The sequence below is a fragment of the Microcaecilia unicolor genome, chromosome 11 (assembly GCF_901765095.1).
Source record: "Microcaecilia unicolor chromosome 11, aMicUni1.1, whole genome shotgun sequence".
NCBI classification, from domain to species: Eukaryota; Metazoa; Chordata; class Amphibia; order Gymnophiona; family Siphonopidae; genus Microcaecilia; species Microcaecilia unicolor.
This window is the reverse complement of record NC_044041.1, coordinates 26,174,436-26,198,116: the sequence shown is the minus strand read 5'-3', so window position 1 is coordinate 26,198,116 and position 23,681 is coordinate 26,174,436. Positions and strand designations below refer to the sequence as shown.

General features: G+C 42.2%; 1 protein-coding gene across 5 annotated transcripts in view; it reads left to right on the top strand.

Moving 5' to 3' along the window:
* Nucleotides 1–23,681, top strand: part of TCHP (trichoplein keratin filament binding) — a 39,020-nt gene that overhangs the window by 1,589 nt on the left and 13,750 nt on the right. For 4 of the 5 annotated variants that reach the window (XM_030218344.1, XM_030218340.1, XM_030218343.1 and 1 more), the window contains exons 2-9: nucleotides 8,423–8,613; nucleotides 11,026–11,236; nucleotides 11,972–12,028; nucleotides 16,440–16,508; nucleotides 17,936–18,109; nucleotides 18,937–19,049; nucleotides 19,984–20,050; nucleotides 20,503–20,675. In XM_030218344.1, coding sequence (XP_030074204.1) covers nucleotides 8,423–8,613; nucleotides 11,026–11,236; nucleotides 11,972–12,028; nucleotides 16,440–16,508; nucleotides 17,936–18,109; nucleotides 18,937–19,049; nucleotides 19,984–20,050; nucleotides 20,503–20,675 — 1,055 coding nt within the window. The remainder of the gene's footprint in view (nucleotides 1–8,422; nucleotides 8,614–11,025; nucleotides 11,237–11,971; nucleotides 12,029–16,439; nucleotides 16,509–17,935; nucleotides 18,110–18,936; nucleotides 19,050–19,983; nucleotides 20,051–20,502; nucleotides 20,676–23,681) is intronic. The other variant, XM_030218345.1, reaches the window with a different exon arrangement.

Here is a 23,681-nt window from a genome sequence, read left to right as displayed (position 1 = left end):
AGCCGGCGGAAGTTATCCAAGTACTGCTGATATTTCAGAGTTGGTACATGATAGCTATCCGGACAAGGTTAGGACTGCGGTCAGTAGAGGCATAGCAATTGGAGCTATTCTTCATCTCCATATAAAATTACTTCATAAAATGTAATGAATTTGGAAGGTGATTTCATGAGCAATCCAGCAAGGGCACAGATGGCAAATTAAATTAAAGTAGTGATCAGTTGTTACAGCGGTAAACTAAGATGTGCTTGTCCATTCATATTAGATTCTGGCATGAATCCTGTTTTATTCAACAGGGGTTTCCTCAAGAGATCTTCTGTTTATCCTCCGGGAAAAATTGTATAAAAACACAATCACGTAAAACTTACAAAACTTAGTAGTTAACAATCATTTATTTTTATTTATGTATTTATGTACTGCCTAGACCGAGGAGTTTACAGTTTCATTACAGGTATTGGCACTGTCCTTAATGGGCTCACAATCAGTAGAGTATTGTACCTGGGGCAGTGGAGGGCTAAGTGACTTGCACAGGGTCACACGGAGCTGCAGAGGGAATTGAACCTGGTTCCCCAGGGTCTCAACCTACTACCAACCATTAGGAGGCAGTGAGAATCAAACCCGGTTCCCCAGGTCTGCAACCCGTTGCACTATTAGGCCACTTCTCTACTCCTTACACTGATTTACAATCAAAGCAAATCCAAAGAGTAAAAAATTCCACCATCATAAAATCACAAAAAATCTGATCAGCAAGTACAGTACTCATATACATCCCCATTCACCCAACTGGATTTAAAACCAATCCACTCTACACAGAGGTGCATAATGATTTAAAGAAACACACTCCAATCAATTCTTGTATTCAAGAACCAGGTTTGCAGTCTAATTCAAAAGATCCATCTGTGTTCTTTCATCAACAACACAGTGTTGTAATGATAATTTCTCCATTGAACAGAGTTCCTTTAGTATGACTTGTGAATTAATTTCAGTGTTTAGTTACACATGATTTATCTGTTTCCCTTTGATGTATTGGTATAGTGTATGTTGTTTCAAGTGGGGATCCTTAGGTTTTAACATGATTGCAATATGGATAATTGTTCTCAGAATAAAAAATATTTTGAAAATTACTTGATATTTATAGATTTGTACTTTATTTTACCATTCACTGCCACAAATTAGTGATTTCAGTAACATTGTGATGGTGTGATAGTTGCCAGTTTGTTTGCCTTTATAGATGAGTGTCTTTTTTCCAGCTTTGACATAGACGCCCTGTTGTAAAATTAGTCCCTTTCTAAGGCACTTAAGTTTCAGTTTTGATTCCTAGAAATTGTAATTCACTGATCCATGCTTTCTTGTTGGATGTGAATTCATGACTTCTTTCTGAAATCACCAAGATGATGCAACTGGTGCAAAATGTGGCTGCTTGAATGTTGGCTGGTTAAAAAAAAAAAAGTACTGCAGTTGGTTTATTTTAGTTTTTAAAACTTTGAAAGGGCTGGAACTGGCTTAGGGGTCCTTTTACTAAAACTCAGCATGTGCTAATGGACATTAGCGTTCACTAAGTGCCACATAGCCCATAGGCAGAGCTGCCAAGTTACCTATTCCAGGAGGGAGACATTTTGTCCGGTTCTGGATTTCTGCCAACCTCATCCTGGTACAATATGGGACCTGCAGCACTGATTTCAATGAATAGGATCATGGATTTACAAATACTACACTGCTCTGGGGTGTAAGTTTAAAATCAGGATGGGCCAAAAAGTCTCCCTCCTGGAATGGGTAACTTGGCAGCTCTGCATAGGTATAAACTAGGATGTGCAGTGCTTAATAGAAGCTAAGTTTTAGTAAAAGTGCCCCTTAATTAGCTTCATACTTATGCCCTTACATTCCTTCCTGTGAGCTTCATGCTGTTGGGGGTGGCCTTCTGATCTGAACTGAAACTATTTGAGACCTGGTGGAACCCTTGGAATTGTGGCCTGTCTTAAAAATAGAATGCCACAGAGTTATAACCTCTGTATAATTTTAATTTATATTACAAACAAAGCATGGATATTTTTGGAAGCTTTTTCTTAACATGGGGTTAAGTTTGTATTTATCCTAGGGTTGAATGGCCCTCTGCCAGCTGTTCTGTTTGTTAACTGCTATGATTTTATGTTTTTTCATCCTTAAATTTGGTTTTGGATTATGTTTTCTTTTCCTTCTACTCTTTTTATTCTTGTTACTTATTGCTTTGTGTGTGATATTTGTTTTATATTTTGTATGTTGGTTTTCTTAAATTCTGACTTCATTTATTGTGCTGCCTTCAGTCCTAATATCCTTAATATATTGTACCTTTCTTTAAATATATTTTATTTTCATACTCTGCTTTGAACATGGGAAATGTGGTTTCCATTATGTAGCTTCCCACTATTCCAAAACCTATGGGATAGTTGTGTCCATCAACCAGCAGGTGGAGACAGAAAACTGAAAGCTGAAACATATCTCTCGGCATCCAGTCCAGCTCCTCATTATTTTCTATCTCCAGCAAGTGAATGGACACACTTTTCAGCCTCTGGTTCTGAATGATTTGCTCCTGGTCCAGTTGGTCAACACTAAGAGCAATCATTGCCTCGGTTCAAGCGGGAAAGCGTACTCACATATACCCATCTTCTCTACCTGTTTCTCTGCCTCTGGTTAGTTTAATATCTTTACTACTGATTTTTATGTACCTGATTTTAAAACTGCTTCGTTATTTGTTCTTTTATGTGATTATTGTAAATTGCTTAGTTGCTTCTGTATAGGCCTTTTAGTGGTATATCAAGTATACAAAAATAAATGAATATAATAAATATGGTCGCTGCATCAGAGGTTTCTACATTTTGCAGTGCTGGCCATCACTTCTAGTTCAGGGCTTTGCCCTTTGGTCTCACCACTGCACCAAGAATGTTAACCTATGTTATGGTGGTGGCGGCTGCAGCCTTCCTTTGGTGCCAGGGAATCAGAGTTCACCCGTATTTCGATGACTGGCTCATTCATGTGTCATCCTATTCGGACAGGGTGGTGGTGACAGACAAAGTTGTCCGTCTTCTGCAGTTGTTGGGTTGGGTGATCAATTTTGAGAAGAGCAGACTAACTCCATCGCAGACATTGGAGTATCTGGGTGTTCTATTCGGCATAGCAAAGGAGAGGGTCTTCCTCTCGGAATGCAGGAGGTCGAAGCAGGTTCAACAGATTTATTTTCTCAGACAAGGCAGGCCCAGAGTCTGGGACTACGTCCAGGTTCTGGAGTCAATGATAGCGGTGATTTAAGTGGTGCTATGGGTAAGAGCTCATATGTGGCCATTACAGAAGTCTCTTCTCAGCCGCTGAACTACGGTGTCACAGTATAACCTTTATCTTCCTTGGATGCTGCTGGTTGTCGCCCAGGAATTTGACTGTTGAGCTCCCTTTCTGATAATACAATGGGATGTGGTGACAGTGGGCACCAGCAAGTTGGGAGCTCATTTCAAGTTCCATCTGTCACAGGGCACCTGAGCTCAGGACGGTGTGGAATGCCTTATGCGGCTTTGCTCCCTTTCTGGCGGGCCTCTGTCTGATTTTTCTCCAACAATGCAATAGTGGTGGTGTCATGGAACACCTTGCACCCATCAGGGTTAAGCCTGAGGCCACCTGGAGGGTCTGTCCCCAGCACTGGTCAGGCCTGCCTGCACCTGGGCATGTGCTCTACACTAGCACCCTCCTCCCACCGACTGGGTCCCGCTTGCTTCTTGGCAAGTCTCCCACTCTCAGATTATTCCCCAGTGATTTCTAGGACACTGTGGCCACACTCCCAGGGGTCCCACTGTTCCTAGAAAGCACTCACAGACCCAAAACACAAACCACCAGGATTCTTTGTCAGTCCAAGACATCAGCTATAATAAACTAATGGGCTTATTATCACAGAAATAGAACAGTGGATAAAATAAAACAGGTGGAAAAACAACAAGCAATAACAGGTAACTGAATAAGGATCAATATTAAAACTATCTAAAGGGAAATGGGACTTGATATACCACCTTTCTTTGGTTTTTGCAATTACATTCAAAGTGGTTTATAGTATATACAGGTACCTATTTGTACCTGGGGCAATGGAGGGTTAAGTGACTTGCCCAGAGTCACAAGGAGCTGCAGTGGGAATCAAAACACTTTGTCACTACCTGGGTAGCACCTGAGGAGTTTCAGGAAAATACTGCTCACAGTTCTTGAACAGGGCCTCAGGGCAGAGATGTTTACCCTCTGCACTCCCTACCTGAGACTGGTGAAAATCTAGTACCTCCTGGCTGGATTTGAACTCCAGGGCCAATCAGAGCCCAGAGCACCAACTTTGAAATTATCTGGCCAATGGCACTGCAGGTTGCCTTTCCACAGGGCTAAACTGTAAAGAAAACAGCTTTCTCTGCAACAGCTTTAAAACACAGAACAAACACCACCTGCCGGCCAAACACTGCTTGAGAACCGCCTGTTTCACCACAGGTGGCTTAAATCAACAAGCAAGGCAGGACCTACAGTCGTCTGGTGGAGGTGGCTTCCCTCATGAGTTTGGCAAGAAAAAAATTTCTCTACTTGTTGGCAGCTCACATTGTTGGGTCTTTGAATGTAGAGGTGGAATTTCTCAGCAGGCACTCCCTGGACCAGGGAGAATGTGAAGTATTCAGCCGATAGTGGACTGATGGGGTTCTCCGCTTCTGGATTTGATGGCGATGAAAAGGAATGCCAAAGTGCCCAAGTTCTTCAGCTGTTGGAAAGAACTGGGTTCGATGACGATCAGTACCATACTGCAGCCCTGGCCAGAGTGTAATGGAAGTGAATTTTAAAGATTGTTTTTCAACTCTGTCTTCGACCGAAAGTAACTTTTCTTGTAAATACAAAAAACAAGTTGGAATGCAGAAGATAAGACACAGCTCTAACTAATTTGGTATGTGAAGGGGAGGATGGCATTTGTTTTCGGAAGTCCAGCTTGGCCACCTGGGCTTGGGAAAGCATGTGACCACTTTCCCACAGACCTAAGCAGAGAAGCATTCTGTAATTTTCCTTAGAAGCATTCTGTAATTTTCCTTAGCTCTGGACATGGGCTCAGAGCGTAATAAAAAGGGAGGGCTTGTAACAGCAGAGTGGGAGCTAATCTGTGAGTAACATACGGACTGCACAGAGGATCTGTTCCTGGTCTAAAGCTCCTGGCTCTTGCTGTGAACCGGGCCCCCCCACCTGATGATAAGAGCCTGGATGATGGAGACCAGCTCCTTGTGACTCTGGGCAAGTCACTTAACCCTCCATTGCTCCAGGTACAAATAAGTACCTGTATACAATATGTAAGCCGCATTGAGCCTGCCATGAGTGGGAAAGCGCGGGATACAAATGTAACAAAAAATAAAAAAAATATTATTGCTTCTTTTCCTGGTCTAAGAGCTCTTTGTATTGCTTAGATGTAGAGACCAGTGATGTAATGATTGTGTAGCTAATCATTGTATATATCCTAATCATTGTAGAATTTAGCTCCTCTAATAAAGGTTTTCATTTGCTTATTACAAATCCAAAAGAATCCACAGTAGTCTGTGTCAGTGAGGCAGGCTGTAAATCCATAGCAGTTCACCAGAGATACATCTATTATTTATCTTTCCTCCTTGGCCCATGGTAGGCCATGTATTGAAAAGGATCACATTGCACTGAGGTCAAATAATTCTTGTAGCCCTGGATTGGCCATGGAGGCCGTGATACATGGACCTGATTGAACTGCTGGATGGGAATCCTGCCCATCTTCCGCAGGTACACAGCCTGCTGAAGCAAGGTCTGGTGCTTATGGAGGATCTGTGTCCCTTTAGTCTTAGAGCTTGGCCATTGAAAGAGCTTGGTTGAGAAGAAAAGGTTATTCTGATTCGGTCATTGCTACCTTGCTTCAGGCTCAGAAACACTCTACATTTATGGTGTATGCGAGAATATGGAGGACATTTGAGGGCTGGCGTTCTGAGCGTGGACTGTCTCCCTTCTCTGCTTAGATCACGTGCATCCTAGTGTTTCTCCAGGCAGGTCTTCAGAAAGGACTGGCGCTGAGTTCTCTAAAAGTTCAGGTTATGGCTTTAGCCTGTTTCAGGGGCCAACTACAGAAGGCATCTCTTGTGGCTTACCTGGATATTATTTGATTCTTGTGGGGAGTGGGCCGCTTGCGGACTCACTTTTGCACACCATGTTCAATGTGGAGCCTTAATTTAGTCCTTCAGGCTCTTCGGAAGTCTCCTTTTGAGCCACTTCTGAAGGCCTCCTTGAAAGATTAAGACCATTCTTCCCAAGGACCGTCTTCCGCAATCTGGTACAATCATTAGTACTCAGTCATCTAGATTACTGCAACTCACTGTACGCTGGTTGCAAAGAGCAAATACTCAAAAAACTACAAACAGCCCAGAATACGGCAGCCAGACTCATATTTGGAAAAACAAAATATGAAAGTGCAAAACCCCTACGAGAGAAGCTACACTGGCTCCCACTCAAAGAACGCATCACGTTCAAAATATGTACCCTAGTACATAAAATCATCCATGGCGATGCCCCAGCCTACATGTCAGACCTGACAGACCTACCATCCAGGAATGCTAAAAAACTATCTCGCACATGCCTTAATCTCCATTTCCCCAACTGTAAAAGTCTAATTAATGCACGCATCAACCTTTTCCTATATGAGCACGCAATTCTGGAACGCATTACCACTCAACCTAAAAGCGACCTACGAACTGACCAACTTCCGTAAACTACTAAAGACCCATCTCTTCGACAAGATATACCACAAAGACCAAAACATGTGAAACTCCCATATATATCCAGAAATGTTAATAATGCCTTCTGTTATATTACTATCATGTATTCCATTACCATGTAACCCAAAATCTTTCTGTAACACCAAATGTCTAATCTTTTCTCTTTTCCACTATCCATGATGTATTGTAGGCCACGTTGAGCCTGCAAAGAGGTGGGATAATGCGGGATACAAATGCAACAAATAAATAAAGAAATAAATAAAGATCTTACACTAAAGCGTTCTTGGTGGCTGTTGCATCAGCATGTAGGGTTTCGGAACTTCAGGCTCTCTCTTGTCGGGATTCTTTTCTGCTCTTTTCGGAGTTGGGGGGGAGAGGAGGTTCTCCATGTGCATGGTTCCTTCCTTTCTTCCAAAAGTGATATCAATATTTCATCTCAACTAGTCTGTGGAGCTTCCGTCCTTTTGCAGAGAGGACGAAGAGGCTCAGTATCCTTCCTTGAAGCTTCTTGAAATGCATAAAGTCTTCGTTTAGATATATGGAAGTCACGGATGAGTTTTGCAAATTGGACAGACTGTTTATGCTTTTTGGTAAGCAGAGGCTTGGCCTTAAGGCTTCCAAGTCAGATTATCTGCTTGCAGAAAAATAGGCTTCTCAGGCCTTGTGAGCATATTCTACAAGGTGTACAGCAACATCCTTGGTGGAGACTACCTTACTGTCTCCTGTGGATATTTGCAAGGTGGTGATGTAATTTACGCTGCATAACTTTGCCAAGCTCTACATGGTGGACGTTGCATCGCGTTCAGAAGCCAGTTTTGGGGCTTCAGTCCTCGAGGCAACCCACTTGCCACCTTTCATGGGGCTTCCTGCATATCTCTTGTTCTCTACAAGTTGTCCAGAGATAAGAGAGGTCCACACGTTTGCTTTTCTGGTTACTGTTAAGTTAGCGAGTTGTTTAAGGTTGTTGTGTTTATTCTGAGTTTCCCCTTACTGCTTGTCTACTTAAACCCTGAGGAGCTAGATTGGATGCCAAGAGAGGTATGTCTCAGCATAGTTTTTAGTTCTGTATCTCCACCTGCTGGTTGATTGGCACAACTATCCCATAAGTTTTGGAATAGGGGAAGGACTAATGGAAAGAAAAGTAATCAGATAAGACCTTATTTCTCCTTATGAAATTTATAATTGAGGTTGCAGGGGGCTGACTCAGAAATAGCATCAGGAAGTACTTATGCATGGCATAAATACAGAGGAATCCTGTATGGAAAGAGAATGGAACCAAACTTAGCGATGCTTAGGTGGTAACTCCTGTAATTGGGAAACTAAGCAGTGCTGGACACACTTATACAGTCTGTGCCCTAATCATGGCTGGACAGATCTAGATGGGCTGAAATATGGCTTTGATGACAGCTTCAGAACAAGGCCCAGTGCTGGGCAGTCTTTTATAGTCTGTGCTCTGAAAATGGCAGGGGCAAATCAAGATCAAGTATGCATATGTAGTATTGCATAGCTTTATCTTGTTGGACAGACTGGATGGACCATACAGATCTTTATCTGCCACCATGTACTATGTTACTATAAAATGGAATGAAATGTCGAGTCCACTCAGTTCTGTTGATGTGAATGTTATATGCTGGAATCCCAATCTTCTTGTCTGTTGATGTCTTTAGATGGCATTGCCCACGTTTCCTTCTTACTGGCACAACCGGAACAAAGCACTAGAACAGCAGATTGTCCGCCAAAGAGACCAGGAGGCTCGTTATCGACGCCAGTGGGAGTTGACTAGTCAATATTTTAAACAATCTGACATCTGTAGCGATAAGCAAGCACAATGGAGCTCACGGCAGTCTTACCAGCAGAGGTAAGCGTTGTCTTGAGAAGAGGGATACATCCTAGCCCCTCATTTTAGAACTGGTTGCCTTCATTTAAGTACCATTTGCGTGCTTCAATTTATAGAATGCTGCCATTTATGGGTGTAGGTTCGCACTTACCTGCGTAAATGGCAGTAATGTGCCTAAGCAGTATTTGTGTTCACAGGTGAGGGGCATGGGCGGAGCTGGTATTTACCATGAATCGCATGCATAAATGTCACATTTAGACATTAACGTCAGCCATCCTGTTGTATTTGTTGGCGCCTAAATGTAGGCTAGTATTCTATAATGGCAATTATCATGTTAAGTACAGCTATAGAATAGACACATTACCCACTTAATTTTGAAACCTAAATGGTGCTGTCTTATTAAAGAATTGGCTCCTAGTAGCTTATCGTGAATATTTCCATAAGAGGAAGGAGCAGAGTACAGTTCCTTAAGAAGCAACTGATAGAAAACTGGAAATACCGGGCCTTTCAAACAACAGGGTTTCCATAATTGTATTAAAACTCAGGTGCAACATATTACACTTTCTTTAAATCAGTCACTTTATTTTCTAACTCCATTTACTCTCTTACTTGTCTATATGTTCCGTCTGTGCTTATACCCTATTCTGTCTATTAAAATGTTCTATTACGCATTGCGTTGACATTGTAAGTAGTATACTATGCCATACTTTGTATTGTTATTTGAATATTTTTACTGCTGTAATTGTCTATTACTTATGTTTGATTTATTCTTACTGTACACCGCCTTGAGTAAATTCCTTCCTAAAGGTGGTAAATAAATCTAATAAATAAATAAATAAATATTTGAGGGAGGTGATTTGTGACATAATCCAAGGCTAATTTCTTGATGACTTGCTGGTTGTCCTGTTAAGATGCCTGGTGTTAACCCTGAGGATAAGAGAGTAACCTTGATTGCCCGTTGATTATGGATTTCCAGTATTTTCCAAGAGTCTTTCTGAAACCCGTGGAGGGGCATAATCGAACGAAAACGTCTATCTCCATGGGTGTTTATCTCCGAGAACGGGTCCGTGAAGGGGCGGACCGAACCGTATTTTCGCAAAAAATAGACGTCCATGTTTTATTCGACAATTTGTGAGCTGGGCGTTTTTGTTTTTCAGTGATAATGGAAAATGAAAGCGCCCAGCTCAAAAACGAATAAATCCAAGGCATTTGTTCGTGGGAGGGGCCAGGATTCGTAGTGCACTGGTCCCCTCACATGCCAGGACACCAACCGGGCACCCTAGGGGGCACTTTTACAAAAACAAAAAAAAAGGTAAAAGAGCTCCCAGGTGCATAGCACCCTTCCCTTGTGTGTTGAGCCCCTCAAAACCCACTGCCCACAAGTCTACACCATTACTATAGCCCTAAGGGGTGAAGGGGGGCACCTACATGTGGGTACAGTGGGTTTGGGGGGGTTGGACGACTAAGCATTAAGCAGCACAATTGTAACAGGTAGGGGGGGGGATGGGCCTGGGTCCACCTGCCTGAAGTCCACTGCACCCCCTAACAACTGCTCCAGGGACCTGCATACTGCTGCCAGGGAGGTTGGTATGACATTTGATGGTGAAAATAAGTTGTGAAACATCATTTTTTGTGGTAGGAGGGGGTTAGTGACCACTGGGGGAGTCAGGGGAGGTCATCCCCGATTCCCTCCGATGGTCATCTGGTCATTTAGAGCACTTTTTTGGGACCTGTTCGTGTGAAAAAAGGGTCCAACAAAAGTGTCCTAAATGTTCGCTAAAAACGCCTTTATTTTTTCGATTATCGCCCTAACGCTTACATTCTCTCCTCGGCCGATAACCACGCCCCAGTTCCACCTTCGCCACACCTCCGACACGCCCCCGTCAACTTTGTCCGCATCCGCAACGGAGTACAGTTGAAAACGTCCAAAATTGGCTTTCAACTATACCGATTTATTCGTTTTTGTGAGATAAACGTCTATCTCCCGATTTGGGTCGAAATCTAGGCGTTTTTCTCTTTCGATTATAAGGTGGATAGTGGGCAGGGGGCTTCATATGCTTTGGTACACATTTTTACAATATATCCGAGCAAAGAAACAAGAAACATCTGCATTATATTCTGGTTTGGTAGCAACTAATTTAGTTTCCGTAATCAGTACTAAAGGAGTGAGATAGAATGGCCCTATATAGGTCTTTAAAATTAGACCTCAAAAGTAACACACATCAGATATCTTGCATTTTTGAAGGTTCCAATTCTTTATTTTTCAGTTTTATTAGCTGTGGTCTCATTCACTCTCGTGAATGGTGTTATCTTTAGACGAGATTGCATGTAGAAATGATGACAACCATCATGTTTTCTGTACAGTGCAGCATCATTTAGCGGAGAACAACCTGCTGCCTTCGTTAAGTTTTCCCTTTTCTGTTGCATTTCCAGCATGACCGCATATCACCGTGAAAAACAAAAGGAGGAAAAGAGGGCAAAGTTGGCATTGCGACGGGAGCAACTGGGGAAACTTTTGCAAGAGGAGCAAGATTTATTTGAGGCAGAACTAAGAGACCTGAAGCAGAATAAAGACTTCTACATCACTGAGATTAAAGAGCGAGCAGATGAACTGAGATCTGCTAGAGAAGAACGGAGAAAACAGGTGATGTAGAGTTTGAAGAGATTTGGAAGTACACCATACTCGATAAACTCATCAAACACTTCGTGCCAGATGATTTTCTAAACGTCTCATTCATTACCTTACTGTACAACTGTGCTGTTAATATTCCAGTTGTAGATACTGTTGATAAGTTGTTTCACTTGATTAAAGTTTGACTAAAAATTGATGTATATCCATTGGTTCATTTTCTAAAGTAACATTCCGCAAGTTGGATCATTTTAATTGTCTAATATTCTGTATTTAGTTGAGGTCTTGTTTTGGGGTATAAAACAAGCAAAATACGTAGTATTAACAAGACAAATTAATTTCAAATGAAGTGAAAAAAGCTAAATATAAAATTTCTATTTAATGAGACTGATGTCAGAGTGTACTTTCATGCGCAGCCCTTTGCGTTCAGTGTTATAATCATCAGTCTCTTGTTACATTTTGTGAATATTATAAAAGTGTTCATCCCACAGTCTGTGCAGATCAATGCATGAGAAACAACCAGCATCAATGTGTCCAGCGATGTACTTCAAATTTGGAAATTATTTTGTCTCAGTGAATTAGACCCATAGTATTTTGAAAGTGTGCACTCACATATCATTTGCAAGCCCTAGAGTGGGCAAAGCAAGGAATAGGCAGGTTGATATTTTGTGGACGCTGGCTGCTACTTTGGCTTTATGACATACGGCACCATCAGCTGCCATAACTTTTTGTATTTTCTGGGTTTAACAGGTTGCAGAGGACCTCATGTATGAACACTGGAAAAAAAACAATGCAAGACTGCAGGAGGTGAATGTCTGCATATTTCTCATTGTCACTTTTTGTCTTGAATGTAATAGGAAGAGCTCTCAGCATAGAATAAAAGCCAAAACTCTGTCTGTTAATGACACCTCAACTTTGTCCATGTACAGAGGAATACAGAGATTTACATATGACAGGGAATGACCCACTGTAAGTACATTGGTACTGAAGGACCCGGGGGCTACACTGACCATTGCTCATCATAGAGAGAGCACTGATGAGAAGAAAAAAGGATTGTAAATCTCAGAATTGAAAATAGGCCTGTCTGGGGAAGAACAAGGAAAAGGGAGAAATGCCAAACAAATATATTTGTATTCAGGAAAGAATGGACAGGAGAAGGGGCACCGATTTTTTTTTTTTTTTGGTAGGGTACCTATAGTAGTTACGTAAATGAAGCACCCTCTATGGAAGACAGAGTTTCTGCAGAAGTAACAAAACTGCAAGTGGAAAAAGCAATGGGACCAGATGAGATACAACTTAGGATATTTAGTGGTCCTTTTACTAAGGGTTGCCGCGTGGCAACCTGGAACTACCACCGGCCCAACACGGGTGCCAGTGGTACTTCCTCCTCCAGTGTGCGCCATTTCTGGCACTAACGGATTTTCCTATAAAATTATACTGCAGGGGTTACCACCGGGTTAGCACAGGAGCCCTTACTGCCTCCTCAATGGCTCCCTCTAAAATGGCCACTGGGCAAGTGCAAACTTACCGCACGGCCATGTCTTTTTCTGGTTTTTTACCCACTGCGGTAAAAGGGGCCCTGGTGCGCAGCAAAAACAGCTAGCGCAGGGCCCCTTTTACTGCAGGGCTCCTAAGGGAGTTTTCAACCAGTGTGCCACGGCTGCTCCCGAGGTGTGCCATGGGAGGTTTCTGTCACTCTTACCCTGTCCCCAGCCAGTACATAAGTATAGCCATACTGGAACAGCCAAAGGTCCATCAAGCCCAGCATCCTGTTTCCAACAGTGGCCAATCCAGGTGGAAAGTCTGCTTAAGGATCTTTTCAGTATATCTGGGGACTGGAGGTGAATATTATCCTTCAGTCTAGGGTGACTCTTAACTTTATTGATATTTTTATTAAGATTTACTCTATTGTAAACTGCTTTGGGTTCAGCTATCTTCAAGGAAGGCCATATATAAATGTAATAGAACTAGAAAGCTTTCTTTTCATTACGGATTGGGTTTTTTATTTTGTAGGAATTTATCCATATTTATTACAAGAAGAACAAAAATGGGACAGAATCCATGGAAAAAATACTCATTTGGCTAAATATAATTTTATTTATATATTTCTTATATCACCATGTAACCTATGAAATTAACAGAAATGCAGTTTACAGTACTGTAAAATTCAGAACATAAAAGGGACATGTCTGTAGCTATAACTCTGAAGATGTCGGGGGGGGGGGGGGGGGGGGGGGAGTATGGCACAATGATAGTAATAACCAGAGAATGGACACACAATACGTGAATTGGTGAAGCAGTAGGAAAAGGGATTGCTGCTCTTTAGTTCGTCATATTAAAGAAGTATGTCACTAGCCAATCGTGTCAGAAAAGGGCTGGTGAAACAGCAAAGTTTTCACACCTGCCTTAAATTTCTTAAAAGAACGGTCAAAATGCACATCAAGTGGTAAAGAGTTCCAAAGATTAGGGGTCAAATAGAAGAAAGGTGAACTATGAGAGTGGTATCAAGTGTTGTCTGAATATGGAGGAATGACTAGCAGATTAGATTAGAATAATCGTAATGGTCGAGATGGGCAGTATGGTATGACCAGGGACAGGGCCGCCGGAGCCGGGCCTGGGACAAGGCCGCCCCCGCCCCCCCCCCCAACCCGAGGTCGCCACCCACTGGAAATCGCCGGGCCCCGCCCACCTGAGATTGCCAGGCTCCCCCGTTGCCCACCCACCCGAGGTCGCCGGGCTCCCTCCACCCGCTAATGGGCCGGGCCCTCGGAACTAACCTTAAGCCTCCTTTCACTTCGCAGCAAGCAGCGGCAGGGCAGACCTCTCCTCCTTCCTTCCGTGCTCCGCCCTCGCGGACGTTACGTCAGGCGAGGGCGGGACTTGGAAGGAAGGAGTGGCCTGACCTGCTGCTGCTTGCTGCGAAGTGAAAGGAGGCTTAAGGTTAGTTCTGGGAGTGACGGAGGGTGGGCCAGGCGGCGGCGGCACCGGACCCCCCTGGAGGCCCGGGCCCCGGGACTTTTGTCCCCCCGTCCCCCCCTCTCGGCAGCCCTGACCAGGGAGCTCAAATAGAGTGGTAGACCTGTGTAGAGGCCCTATGAACTATTGTTAACATGTTACATTTTTTCTACAAGAAACAGGAAGCCAGTGTTGCGCAAAAAGGAGGGGGGAGTGGCTGAACGCTGTATTCTGCAAATGGCGTTTCAAGCAGTAACAAGGGACAGTACAGAAAAATTCAATTACCTGTGTTTATTTTTCTTTTTCTGTGTGTGTGCAGGTAGACCACTGAGCCTGTAATTAAAATCACTGTACGTGTGTACCAGTGAGTATGTAATGTGTACTGGCTTAGAGTTTTGTGTGTGTGTGTGTAAAATGTCTGTACCTGTACGTTGTATCTGTTCAATTTATTCAGCCTGTTGTTGGAAGGCTGTGTGTGTTTTGGTGAACACTGATAAGGTGAAACAGGAAGATCTGTGGTTTGTCAGCATAGGCCGAGGTTTTGCTACTTGAGAAAATGATACTGATCTTACAGACAGACTGTCAAGTTGGCTGCATGGCAGTGGGATGAGCCTGGGGAGTGCTGCTCAACCAGACCCCTTAAACTAAAATCAGAAAGCAGTGAGAATTTGTGATTTAAAAGGGGAGGAGTCCAGAATCCAGAGAGTGTTTTCCTCGAAGAGGAAAGAGGGGTGAAAGAAGATGAAATCATCAAAGTTTTGTTCCGTTGTTTGGTAGCTGTATTTCCTAGTGACATGGGGGGCCATTTTACTAAGCAGCAGTAAAAAGTGGCCTGTGGTAGTTCGGATGCGTGAAGTTGGCGTGCTCCGGGCCATTTTTTATCGAAGCTGGGAAAAAGGCCTTTTTTTAAATGGAGCAGTAAATGGCCGTGCATTAAAATTAAAAGTAGCAGGTGGCTATTTACTGCCTGAGCCTTTACCACCACCCAGTGACCTAGCAGTAAGGGCTCACACACTACTTATGCAGTAATCAGGCAGATCGCGCCAATGTGGCCGCGCTGCCAGTTACCGCTGGGAATGTCCTCCGCAGTAGAAAATAGAAAAATATCTTCTACCTTGAGAAACAACATGCGCCAACTTCGAAGTTACCACCGGACGCCCACGCTACCCCAGCGGTAGTGTCTATTTGGCGCGCACGACCCACACGTTAGCCCTACTGCTGGCTAGTAAAAAGGGCCCCATCGTAAATGTCTGCATTTAAAGACTTGTACAGTCCATCTAGTGTTCCCAAGAAGGTGGCCAGAGTTGTATCAGGTTCCACTTCGTGATTAAATACTGACTTCATAAAGAAGGCAATCGGCAACTTGCCAACCTCATATAGGCAATTACGATACAATCTTGGAACATAATACCATGCCACTGTTGGTTTCAACCCTAAGAATATCTTCCCCCTCTTGGTACTGTTTCTGTGAACCCTAACAATACCTTTTCCTCCCCATCGCTGACTAGCATCATTTATTTGCTAATATTAACTTTATAAATCTACCCCCAACTCACAGAGATATGCAGCAGTGCTGCTGGCAACAAGGTTGAGAACATGTTGCAGGAAGTATTCTGGGAGTGTGGGACTGACTGCATGCATAAGGAAGAGTTGCAGGAAAAACATTAGGAGTGCAAGATCAGCCACGCACACCATAGGATGTGGCAAGAAATAGTTCATGGATATACAACTGGCTGCTGCCTCTGTGGGTCTCCCGCTGCAGCTGGAACTGTGATTCTAATGAGAGGATAGCTGGAGTAGGAGGCGGCGGCAGCAAGTAAAAATTGCTGTTCACTTGCTCTCCCTGCAGGCTGGAGGTGGTAAAGCAGGGGATTTGGAACAAGGAAAAGGTCTTTATCTGAGACAGTGAGTGGCAGTCGATCTGCTTCTGCCTGGCGCACTTGTTGTACTTGCTCTTGGAGGGTCTAAAATGAGGGTGAAAATTGGTTTATGAACTTTGTACAAGCCCGGGACTTTATGGGTGAAAATTGGGCTTAAAGTGATAATAAAGAACCCTAAATATGACATTTCAGCATGGAGACGTTTTCTAGTTAATATCAAACATTCTATGTTACTAAACCTTTGCCCCTTACGTCACATATGATTAATAAGCAGGATATAGAGATCATTTGACGTTTTTTTTAAAAAAGTGACCTTCTTTATTATTCAGAACTCATGGTGAAGTAATGTATGAATAGTTTATTGTCTTGTTTGCCATTTTCAGGTTGAGTCAACACTGCACAAGAAACATGTGGTTAATGCTTGGGGGGATCAGGTGTCAGAGAAAAAGCAGGTATGCCCCCAATGCTGCTTCTCATGTACATGTCCTAAGTTGCAACCACACAGGATTGGAAGTTTGTCATTCTTTGGCTTACAGTTAGCAATTTCATTCTTGTTATCATTGTCTGAAAATGAGTGGACAATGCAGTCTTCCACATTGGGTAACATACAGAATTTGTAACATTCTGGATAAATCTTAAAACCTTCCTGTTTCCAGAGGAAGTGTAATGTTTGGGAGCACTCATTGTTTTGATTGCTGTATGGAGGGAGGGAGGGAGTGGAGTTCGGGGTCTATTTTATTGTTTCACTTCTAAGATGTTTTTTTATGTGTTATTTTATATATTGTCTTGGATGGAACTTATGGATGCGAGAGATTGGTTGTTTTATTTATACATACAATTAATGAATTTAATACATTTGTATTAGCACTGGCCAAATGAGAGACAGATGTCCTTCAACAAAGAACATTCAGGTGTTATAACTTGAATAAAAAAGTCTTGCCGTTTATTTATACATACAGGGCTACCTTTTACCAAGCTGTGGTAAAAAGGGCCCTGCAGTAGCGGTAGCTGCTGCTTTTGCCGCAGCAAGTCAAAAGGCTGCAAAAATACATGGCCATGTGGTAAGATTGCCTTTACTGCGTGGCCATTCTGGAGGGGGGGAGCACTTACTGCACCAATTGAGATGGCGGTAAGGGCTTCCGCACAAACTCGGCGGTAACCGGGTAGCCTGTGGTGCTGCCTGATTACCGCTGGATAACTGCGAAAGCAAAAAAATCGAGCCCTATATTCCCGAGCACGGGAAATGGCACGCGCTGAGGCTGGAACTACTGCTAGCGCCCACGTTGGGCCGGCAGTAGCTCCAAATTGGCACTCGATAAGCCCGCATTGGGCTTACTGCCGCTTTGCAAAATGGCCCCACAATTAATTAATTTACTACATTTGTATTAGCATTGGCCAAATGAGAAAGATGTCCTTCAACAAGGAAAATCTCAGGTGTTAAAACTTGAATAAAAAAAGTCTTGCCATTTTAAACAATGACCAAGTTTATTAGTGGAAACTATCCCTTCAAACAAAGAACAAGTTTATGCATGCCAGAATAGAAACAGTAATATAAAACAGAATGCTGTGAGGATATTTGTTGTGTTTTATTTTAGTCCATTGAGTAATTTAGATTGATGGAATATAACAGCTTTTAAATAAATAGAATTCATCCATATGAATGCAAAGAATAAATGAACACGTTTCCACATTGCATTAGAATCCCTCCTCCAGACTTCAGTTATCGTAAAATAGTTTAAAATAAATACATCTTCCTAGTTTTCCATAAAAGGAATCCAAAATGAAAGTGAATAAAGGGTCACCAATTAAAGTGCTGTGGAGGAAATGTATATATTATAGAGGAAAAGTGGAAACACATTCTTTTCTTCTCTTAAAAAAGCAAGAAGCAGCTGACCAGGAAGAAAAGAAGAGATTTGAAAACGAATATGAACGAGCCAGAAGGGAAGCAATGGAAAGAATAAAAGAGGAAGACGTGAGGAGAAAGCAGGAAGAGAAGCAGAGGGCTGAGATTTTACGCCAGCAGATGGAAGAGCTGAAATTAAGGGAGATAGAGGTAAGAGACCATTGGCTGAGTCGCTCTTCTCCTCCCCCCTTTGTAAAGAAATCCAGTGAGATTTTCTTCTTTAAAGACTTCAAGTTTCATGAATATAAAAGTGTTAAAGGAAAGCTCAAAGAACATTTACTTATTTTTGAGTTCCACAGAATTTTTAATGCAGTAAACAGGTACCTTCTATGAAGTTGCATATGAGATATTTTTATTTCACTAAGATATTTTACATATCAATGCTGATTAAAAAAAAAACTAAGTAGTTATAAAAAGCATGTAGCTCTGGGTTTCCATATAATTCCTTTTAATTCCATGGAGTGAGTTTTTGAAAGGGTTTTCATGCTAACTTTAAAAGTTAGCCAGATAAATCTAGCCAGCTAAATTTAAATTTAGCCAGTAAGAGGCAGTAATTCTTATCTGCATAAAATTGCCAAATATGCAGATTCAGCTGTTTAGAAAAGGGGCAACTCTGGAGGCCTTACTAGGGCGGGTTTTTGATTTTGCTTTGATTTTTTTGACTTTTCAACACTAACTAAATTTACTCTGCACAACTCGGCTGTCCAAATAGCAGGTCAGAATCTAGCTGGACAGATTAGGGAACATTTCAGCTGCAGATCTAGCCAGTTGGATTTGTCATAAAGTTAGGTAAAATTCCCAAATTCTCTTACCTGCGCGGAGGGTTTTTGGCTTGTTCTCCTTACTCTTGTGCTCCTAAGAATGTCTTGGAATATCAAAAGTATTATAGTGCTTACACTGGAAGAATACAAATGAAGACAGTCAGCATAAGGCTACAGCAGCTTTTGCCAAACATGTGATCTTGTATTTTGTACTAGGCTAAAAATCTGAAGAAGGAGCAGACGGATTTGTTAAAGCAGCAATGGGAGCTGGAGGAATTGGAAGACCAAAGAAATCAAATGGAAGAACGCAGGAAGAAGTCTGAACTTGGGTATGGGGCTTATCTCCTTAGGTTTTGTTGATGATGTTGCTGAACATTGAATATCGAACTTATTTTTTTGCTCATCTTTGAGGGATGTGGGAGTGAGGTGGTGACAGGGCAGTGATAAAGCAGCGGTGTGCTGAAGTTTGAGGTGAATTGCAGGCTTAAGGGATCAAAGATCAGCTCTGGTTTAAAGCATGACCTTGTCAAAGGCTTAAAATTACGGTTATAGCTTTTATATTCCGCTGCTTGCCGGTAAAGGTTCAAAGAGGATTACAAATAAAAGAAGCTAGATCATTAATCTAGGATAGTTACAGAGTACAAATGACACTAGAATTCACTTAAAATATTCCTAGTAAGACTTGTAAAAATTCACCAACGCCGACATGATCAAATAGGATATTAAATGCTCCTGTTTTAAAAGTAAATTATTTGGGGTAGGATACAATAGGGAGAGAGGAACAGAGAACAGATCAACCAAAAGCTTGTATGAAATAGAAATGTTTTAATCACTTTTGTGAATGTATGAATTAATACATAAAATGTGTGTATGCATTATTCTTCAATGTAAGAAAATGTTGTATGGCGAGGTCCATTGCCTCACACCTTCTTAGTGCCTCTTTTATTCATGATGAGCAAATGTTAACTGGATACTGCCCCAGAAGGCTTAAAATTTGGTATGTAGGTAGCTAAAGTGAATTTTCTAATGTTGGAAGCCAATTGTCCCTATAGTTAAGCTCCAGGGCTCCACTCCTTGGTTCCTCACCTCTATATACATTATACAATGCCAGTATTTTCTGAATAGTCACTACATTTCTTCCTCCTCATGGCAGCTCTACAAATGTGAATCCTGTTCTTCATGGTTCTGATTGTCTTTTAGACCATATAAACTATAGGAGAGTGCATTAGGAGTTTTCAGGTTCTCCATCTCTTTATTTTTCAGTCGCTTTTTGAGCCGTCAGTATAATGCCCAGCTAAAGAGGCGTGCTGAACAGATCCAGGAAGAGCTGGTAAGAAAGCAGCTAATGCAAAGTGTATAAATGCAGAGATTGGTCACTTCGAAGTATAACATTGAGTTCAATGTGAATTTATTAAGACAGGGACCTAGTTTAGTCACTTAGCATAATTTTACCTGCTGGATGCTGGGTAATTTCTTCTCTAAAATACCCTGACTCTCTTTTGGCACAGTAATCCCTGGAAAAGAGTGATATGTTTGTTTGTTTTTAAATTTTGTTTTATTGATTGTTTATTGATAGTTGTGTATTGAATGGTAAATTATTTCAGTTTGTTAGTTGCTTAGGGCAATCATTGTGACCAGAAAAGTGGGATATAAACCAAACCAGAAATAGACACTTATTGATCCGAAGCAGTTATTTTAGTTCATCATGTGGTAAAGAGAGGTGACTTTACATTTCGAAGAGCTTGAGTAAGACAGCTCTGGAATTGTTCTGCTTCCACATAGGAGATGGATATGAAGATCCTCTCTGCGCTGATTGAGAAGGAAGATGAAAACCAGCGGCTGCAGTCAGCAAGGAGGGAGCAAGCAGCTGCCGATGCTGCATGGATGAAACATGTTATAGAGGAACAGCTCCACCTGGAGAGGGAACGAGAGGCAGAGGTGGACCTGCTGTTTAGGTGAATACAGTATGTCTCTACATCACCAGCTGATTTTCTTTTAGGAACACGGTTCTTTTAATCTGGGTTTATTTGTATTGCAATTTAAATACGTATATAAACAATTCTTGTAAGTAAACAAATGAAAAGAAAAAGAAATTCAAATCATAACTCATATCATAGAGATAAAGAATGTAACATCTTACGGACCAGAGATACTAAACCATATGTACTCTATAATCACCCCCTACCCCCATCTAAAATTAAAAACCTGGAATAAAAAATCAAAAGCAGCAATTACGCAGATTACCATGAAGTGAAGTTTCTATTGCACATATCTTGTCCCCTGATGCACAACCAAACACAAGGGGACCTTAAAAAAAAAAAAGTAACTCTCAGGGTCAATACGATGGAGGGCCAATAAGAGGGAGAAAAGCTCCCTCTGTGCTGAATAGCTCTGCACACGTTGGGTAAGAATATAATCTTTGTCCACAAAATTTTTTTTTATTCACAAAATAACCCTTAACAACTCTGACTTGGACAAAGGTTGTAGTATTAATAACATCAGAGGAAGACTTTGGAAACTCCATTAAGGTAGTAATTCCTTCTAGTTTGGACTTGTCCAGGTCACTTTTGAATAAGAAATACTAATATCCTGAGCTGAAGGCACATGTAATCTTTAGTAAAATGTTTCCTAAGTAGCTCAGTAGAAAAAAGTAATCTGGGCTTCGCAAAGTTCAAAACTGTAAATTTCTAATTCTATATCTGTTTTTAGTAAGCGCCAAGTGACAGTGGATCAGCAAGCTGTCAGTAATGTTAGGTACTTTGCAAAATGGAAGTGTTGCTATCTGAACTTCCATCTTAATAAGCTGAGTATCCAACAAACTAATTTTATCTTGCTGTTCAAACATAACAACAGACTCCACAGAGAGCATCACCATTTGAGTCCCAAATTTATGAAGATAAACTTCAGTACCTATTACTGATTTCCAGATGTCCATTAAGGTAACAGAGCGCCCTAACACTCCACCTCCTCCATGTTCCAACAGGAAAAGGAGTGTTGATCTGGGATAAAAGAACCATTATAGGGCTACTACTCGTGGAAATAACTGAAATCAATACACCCCCCATTTGAGACACCACCCTTCAGGGTAGCTGCAGCAAAAGCTGACGGGAGAGGAGGAGTATGATCGTCCAGGGTCAGATGCACTGGAGATCTGGAGACGAAATTGGAGGGACTGGCCTCCTGACTTAAAACTCTTGATTGAACATGATGGTCTTTATGACCTGCAGAAGCAGTGCCAGTGCTAGCATCTCTTTTGCCCCTAACTCCAAGAACCAGGCACTAAAGGAAAGGGGATGGGATTCTATATACTGCCTTTCTCTGGTTATAATCAAAATGGTTTGCATATTATACAGTGGGGGAAATAAGTATTTGATCCCTTGCTGATTTTGTAAGTTTGCCCACTGACAAAGACATGAGCAGCCCATAATTGAAGGGTAGGTTATTGGTAACAGTGAGAGATAGCACATCACAAATTAAATCCGGAAAATCACATTGTGGAAAGTATATGAATTTATTTGCATTCTGCAGAGGGAAATAAGTATTTAATCCCTCTGGCAAACAAGACCTAATACTTGGTGGCAAAACCCTTGTTGGCAAGCACAGCGGTCAGACGTCTTCTGTAGTTGATGATGAGGTTTGCACACATGTCAGGAGGAATTTTGGTCCACTCCTCTTTGCAGATCATGTCTAAATCATTAAGAGTTCTGGGCTGTCGCTTGGCAACTCGCAGCTTCAGCTCCCTCCATAAGTTTTTAATGGGATTAAGGTCTGGTGACTGGCTAGGCCACTCCATGACCCTAATGTGCTTCTTCCTGAGCCACTCCTTTGTTGCCTTGGCTGTATGTTTTGGGTCATTGTCGTGCTGGAAGACCCAGCCACGACCCATTTTTAAGGCCCTGGCGGAGGGAAGGAGGTTGTCACTCAGAATTGTACGGTACATGGCCCCATCCATTCTCCCATTGATGCGGTGAAGTAGTCCTGTGCCCTTAGCAGAGAAACACCCCCAAAACATAACATTTCCACCTCCATGCTTGACAGTGGGGACGGTGTTCTTTGGGTCATAGGCAGCATTTCTCTTCCTCCAAACACGGCGAGTTGAGTTCATGCCAAAGAGCTCAATTTTTGTCTCATCTGACCACAGCACCTTCTCCCAATCACTCTCGGCATCATCCAGGTGTTCACTGGCAAACTTCAGACGGGCCGTCACATGTGCCTTCCGGAGCAGGGGGACCTTGCGGGCACTGCAGGATTGCAATCCGTTATGTCGTAATGTGTTACCAATGGTTTTCGTGGTGACAGCGGTCCCAGCTGCCTTGAGATCATTGACAAGTTCCCCCCTTGTAGTTGTAGGCTGATTTCTAACCTTCCTCATGATCAAGGATACCCCACGAGGTGAGATTTTGCGTGGAGCCCCAGATCTTTGTCGATTGACAGTCATTTTGTACTTCTTCCATTTTCTTACTATGGCACCAACAGTTGTCTCCTTCTCGCCCAGCGTCTTACTGATGGTTTTGTAGCCCATTCCAGCCTTGTGCAGGTGTATGATCTTGTCCCTGACATCCTTAGACAGCTCCTTGCTCTTGGCCATTTTGTAGAGGTTAGAGTCTGACTGATTCACTGAGTCTGTGGACAGGTGTCTTTCATACAGGTGACCATTGCCGACAGCTGTCTGTCATGCAGGTAACGAGTTGATTTGGAGCATCTACCTGGTCTGTAGGGGCCAGATCTCTTACTGGTTGGTGGGGGATCAAATACTTATTTCCCTCTGCAGAATGCAAATAAATTCATATACTTTCCACAATGTGATTTTCCGGATTTAATTTGTGATGTGCTATCTCTCACTGTTACCAATAACCTACCCTTCAATTATGGGCTGCTCATGTCTTTGTCAGTGGGCAAACTTACAAAATCAGCAAGGGATCAAATACTTATTTCCCCCACTGTATACAAGTACTTATTTT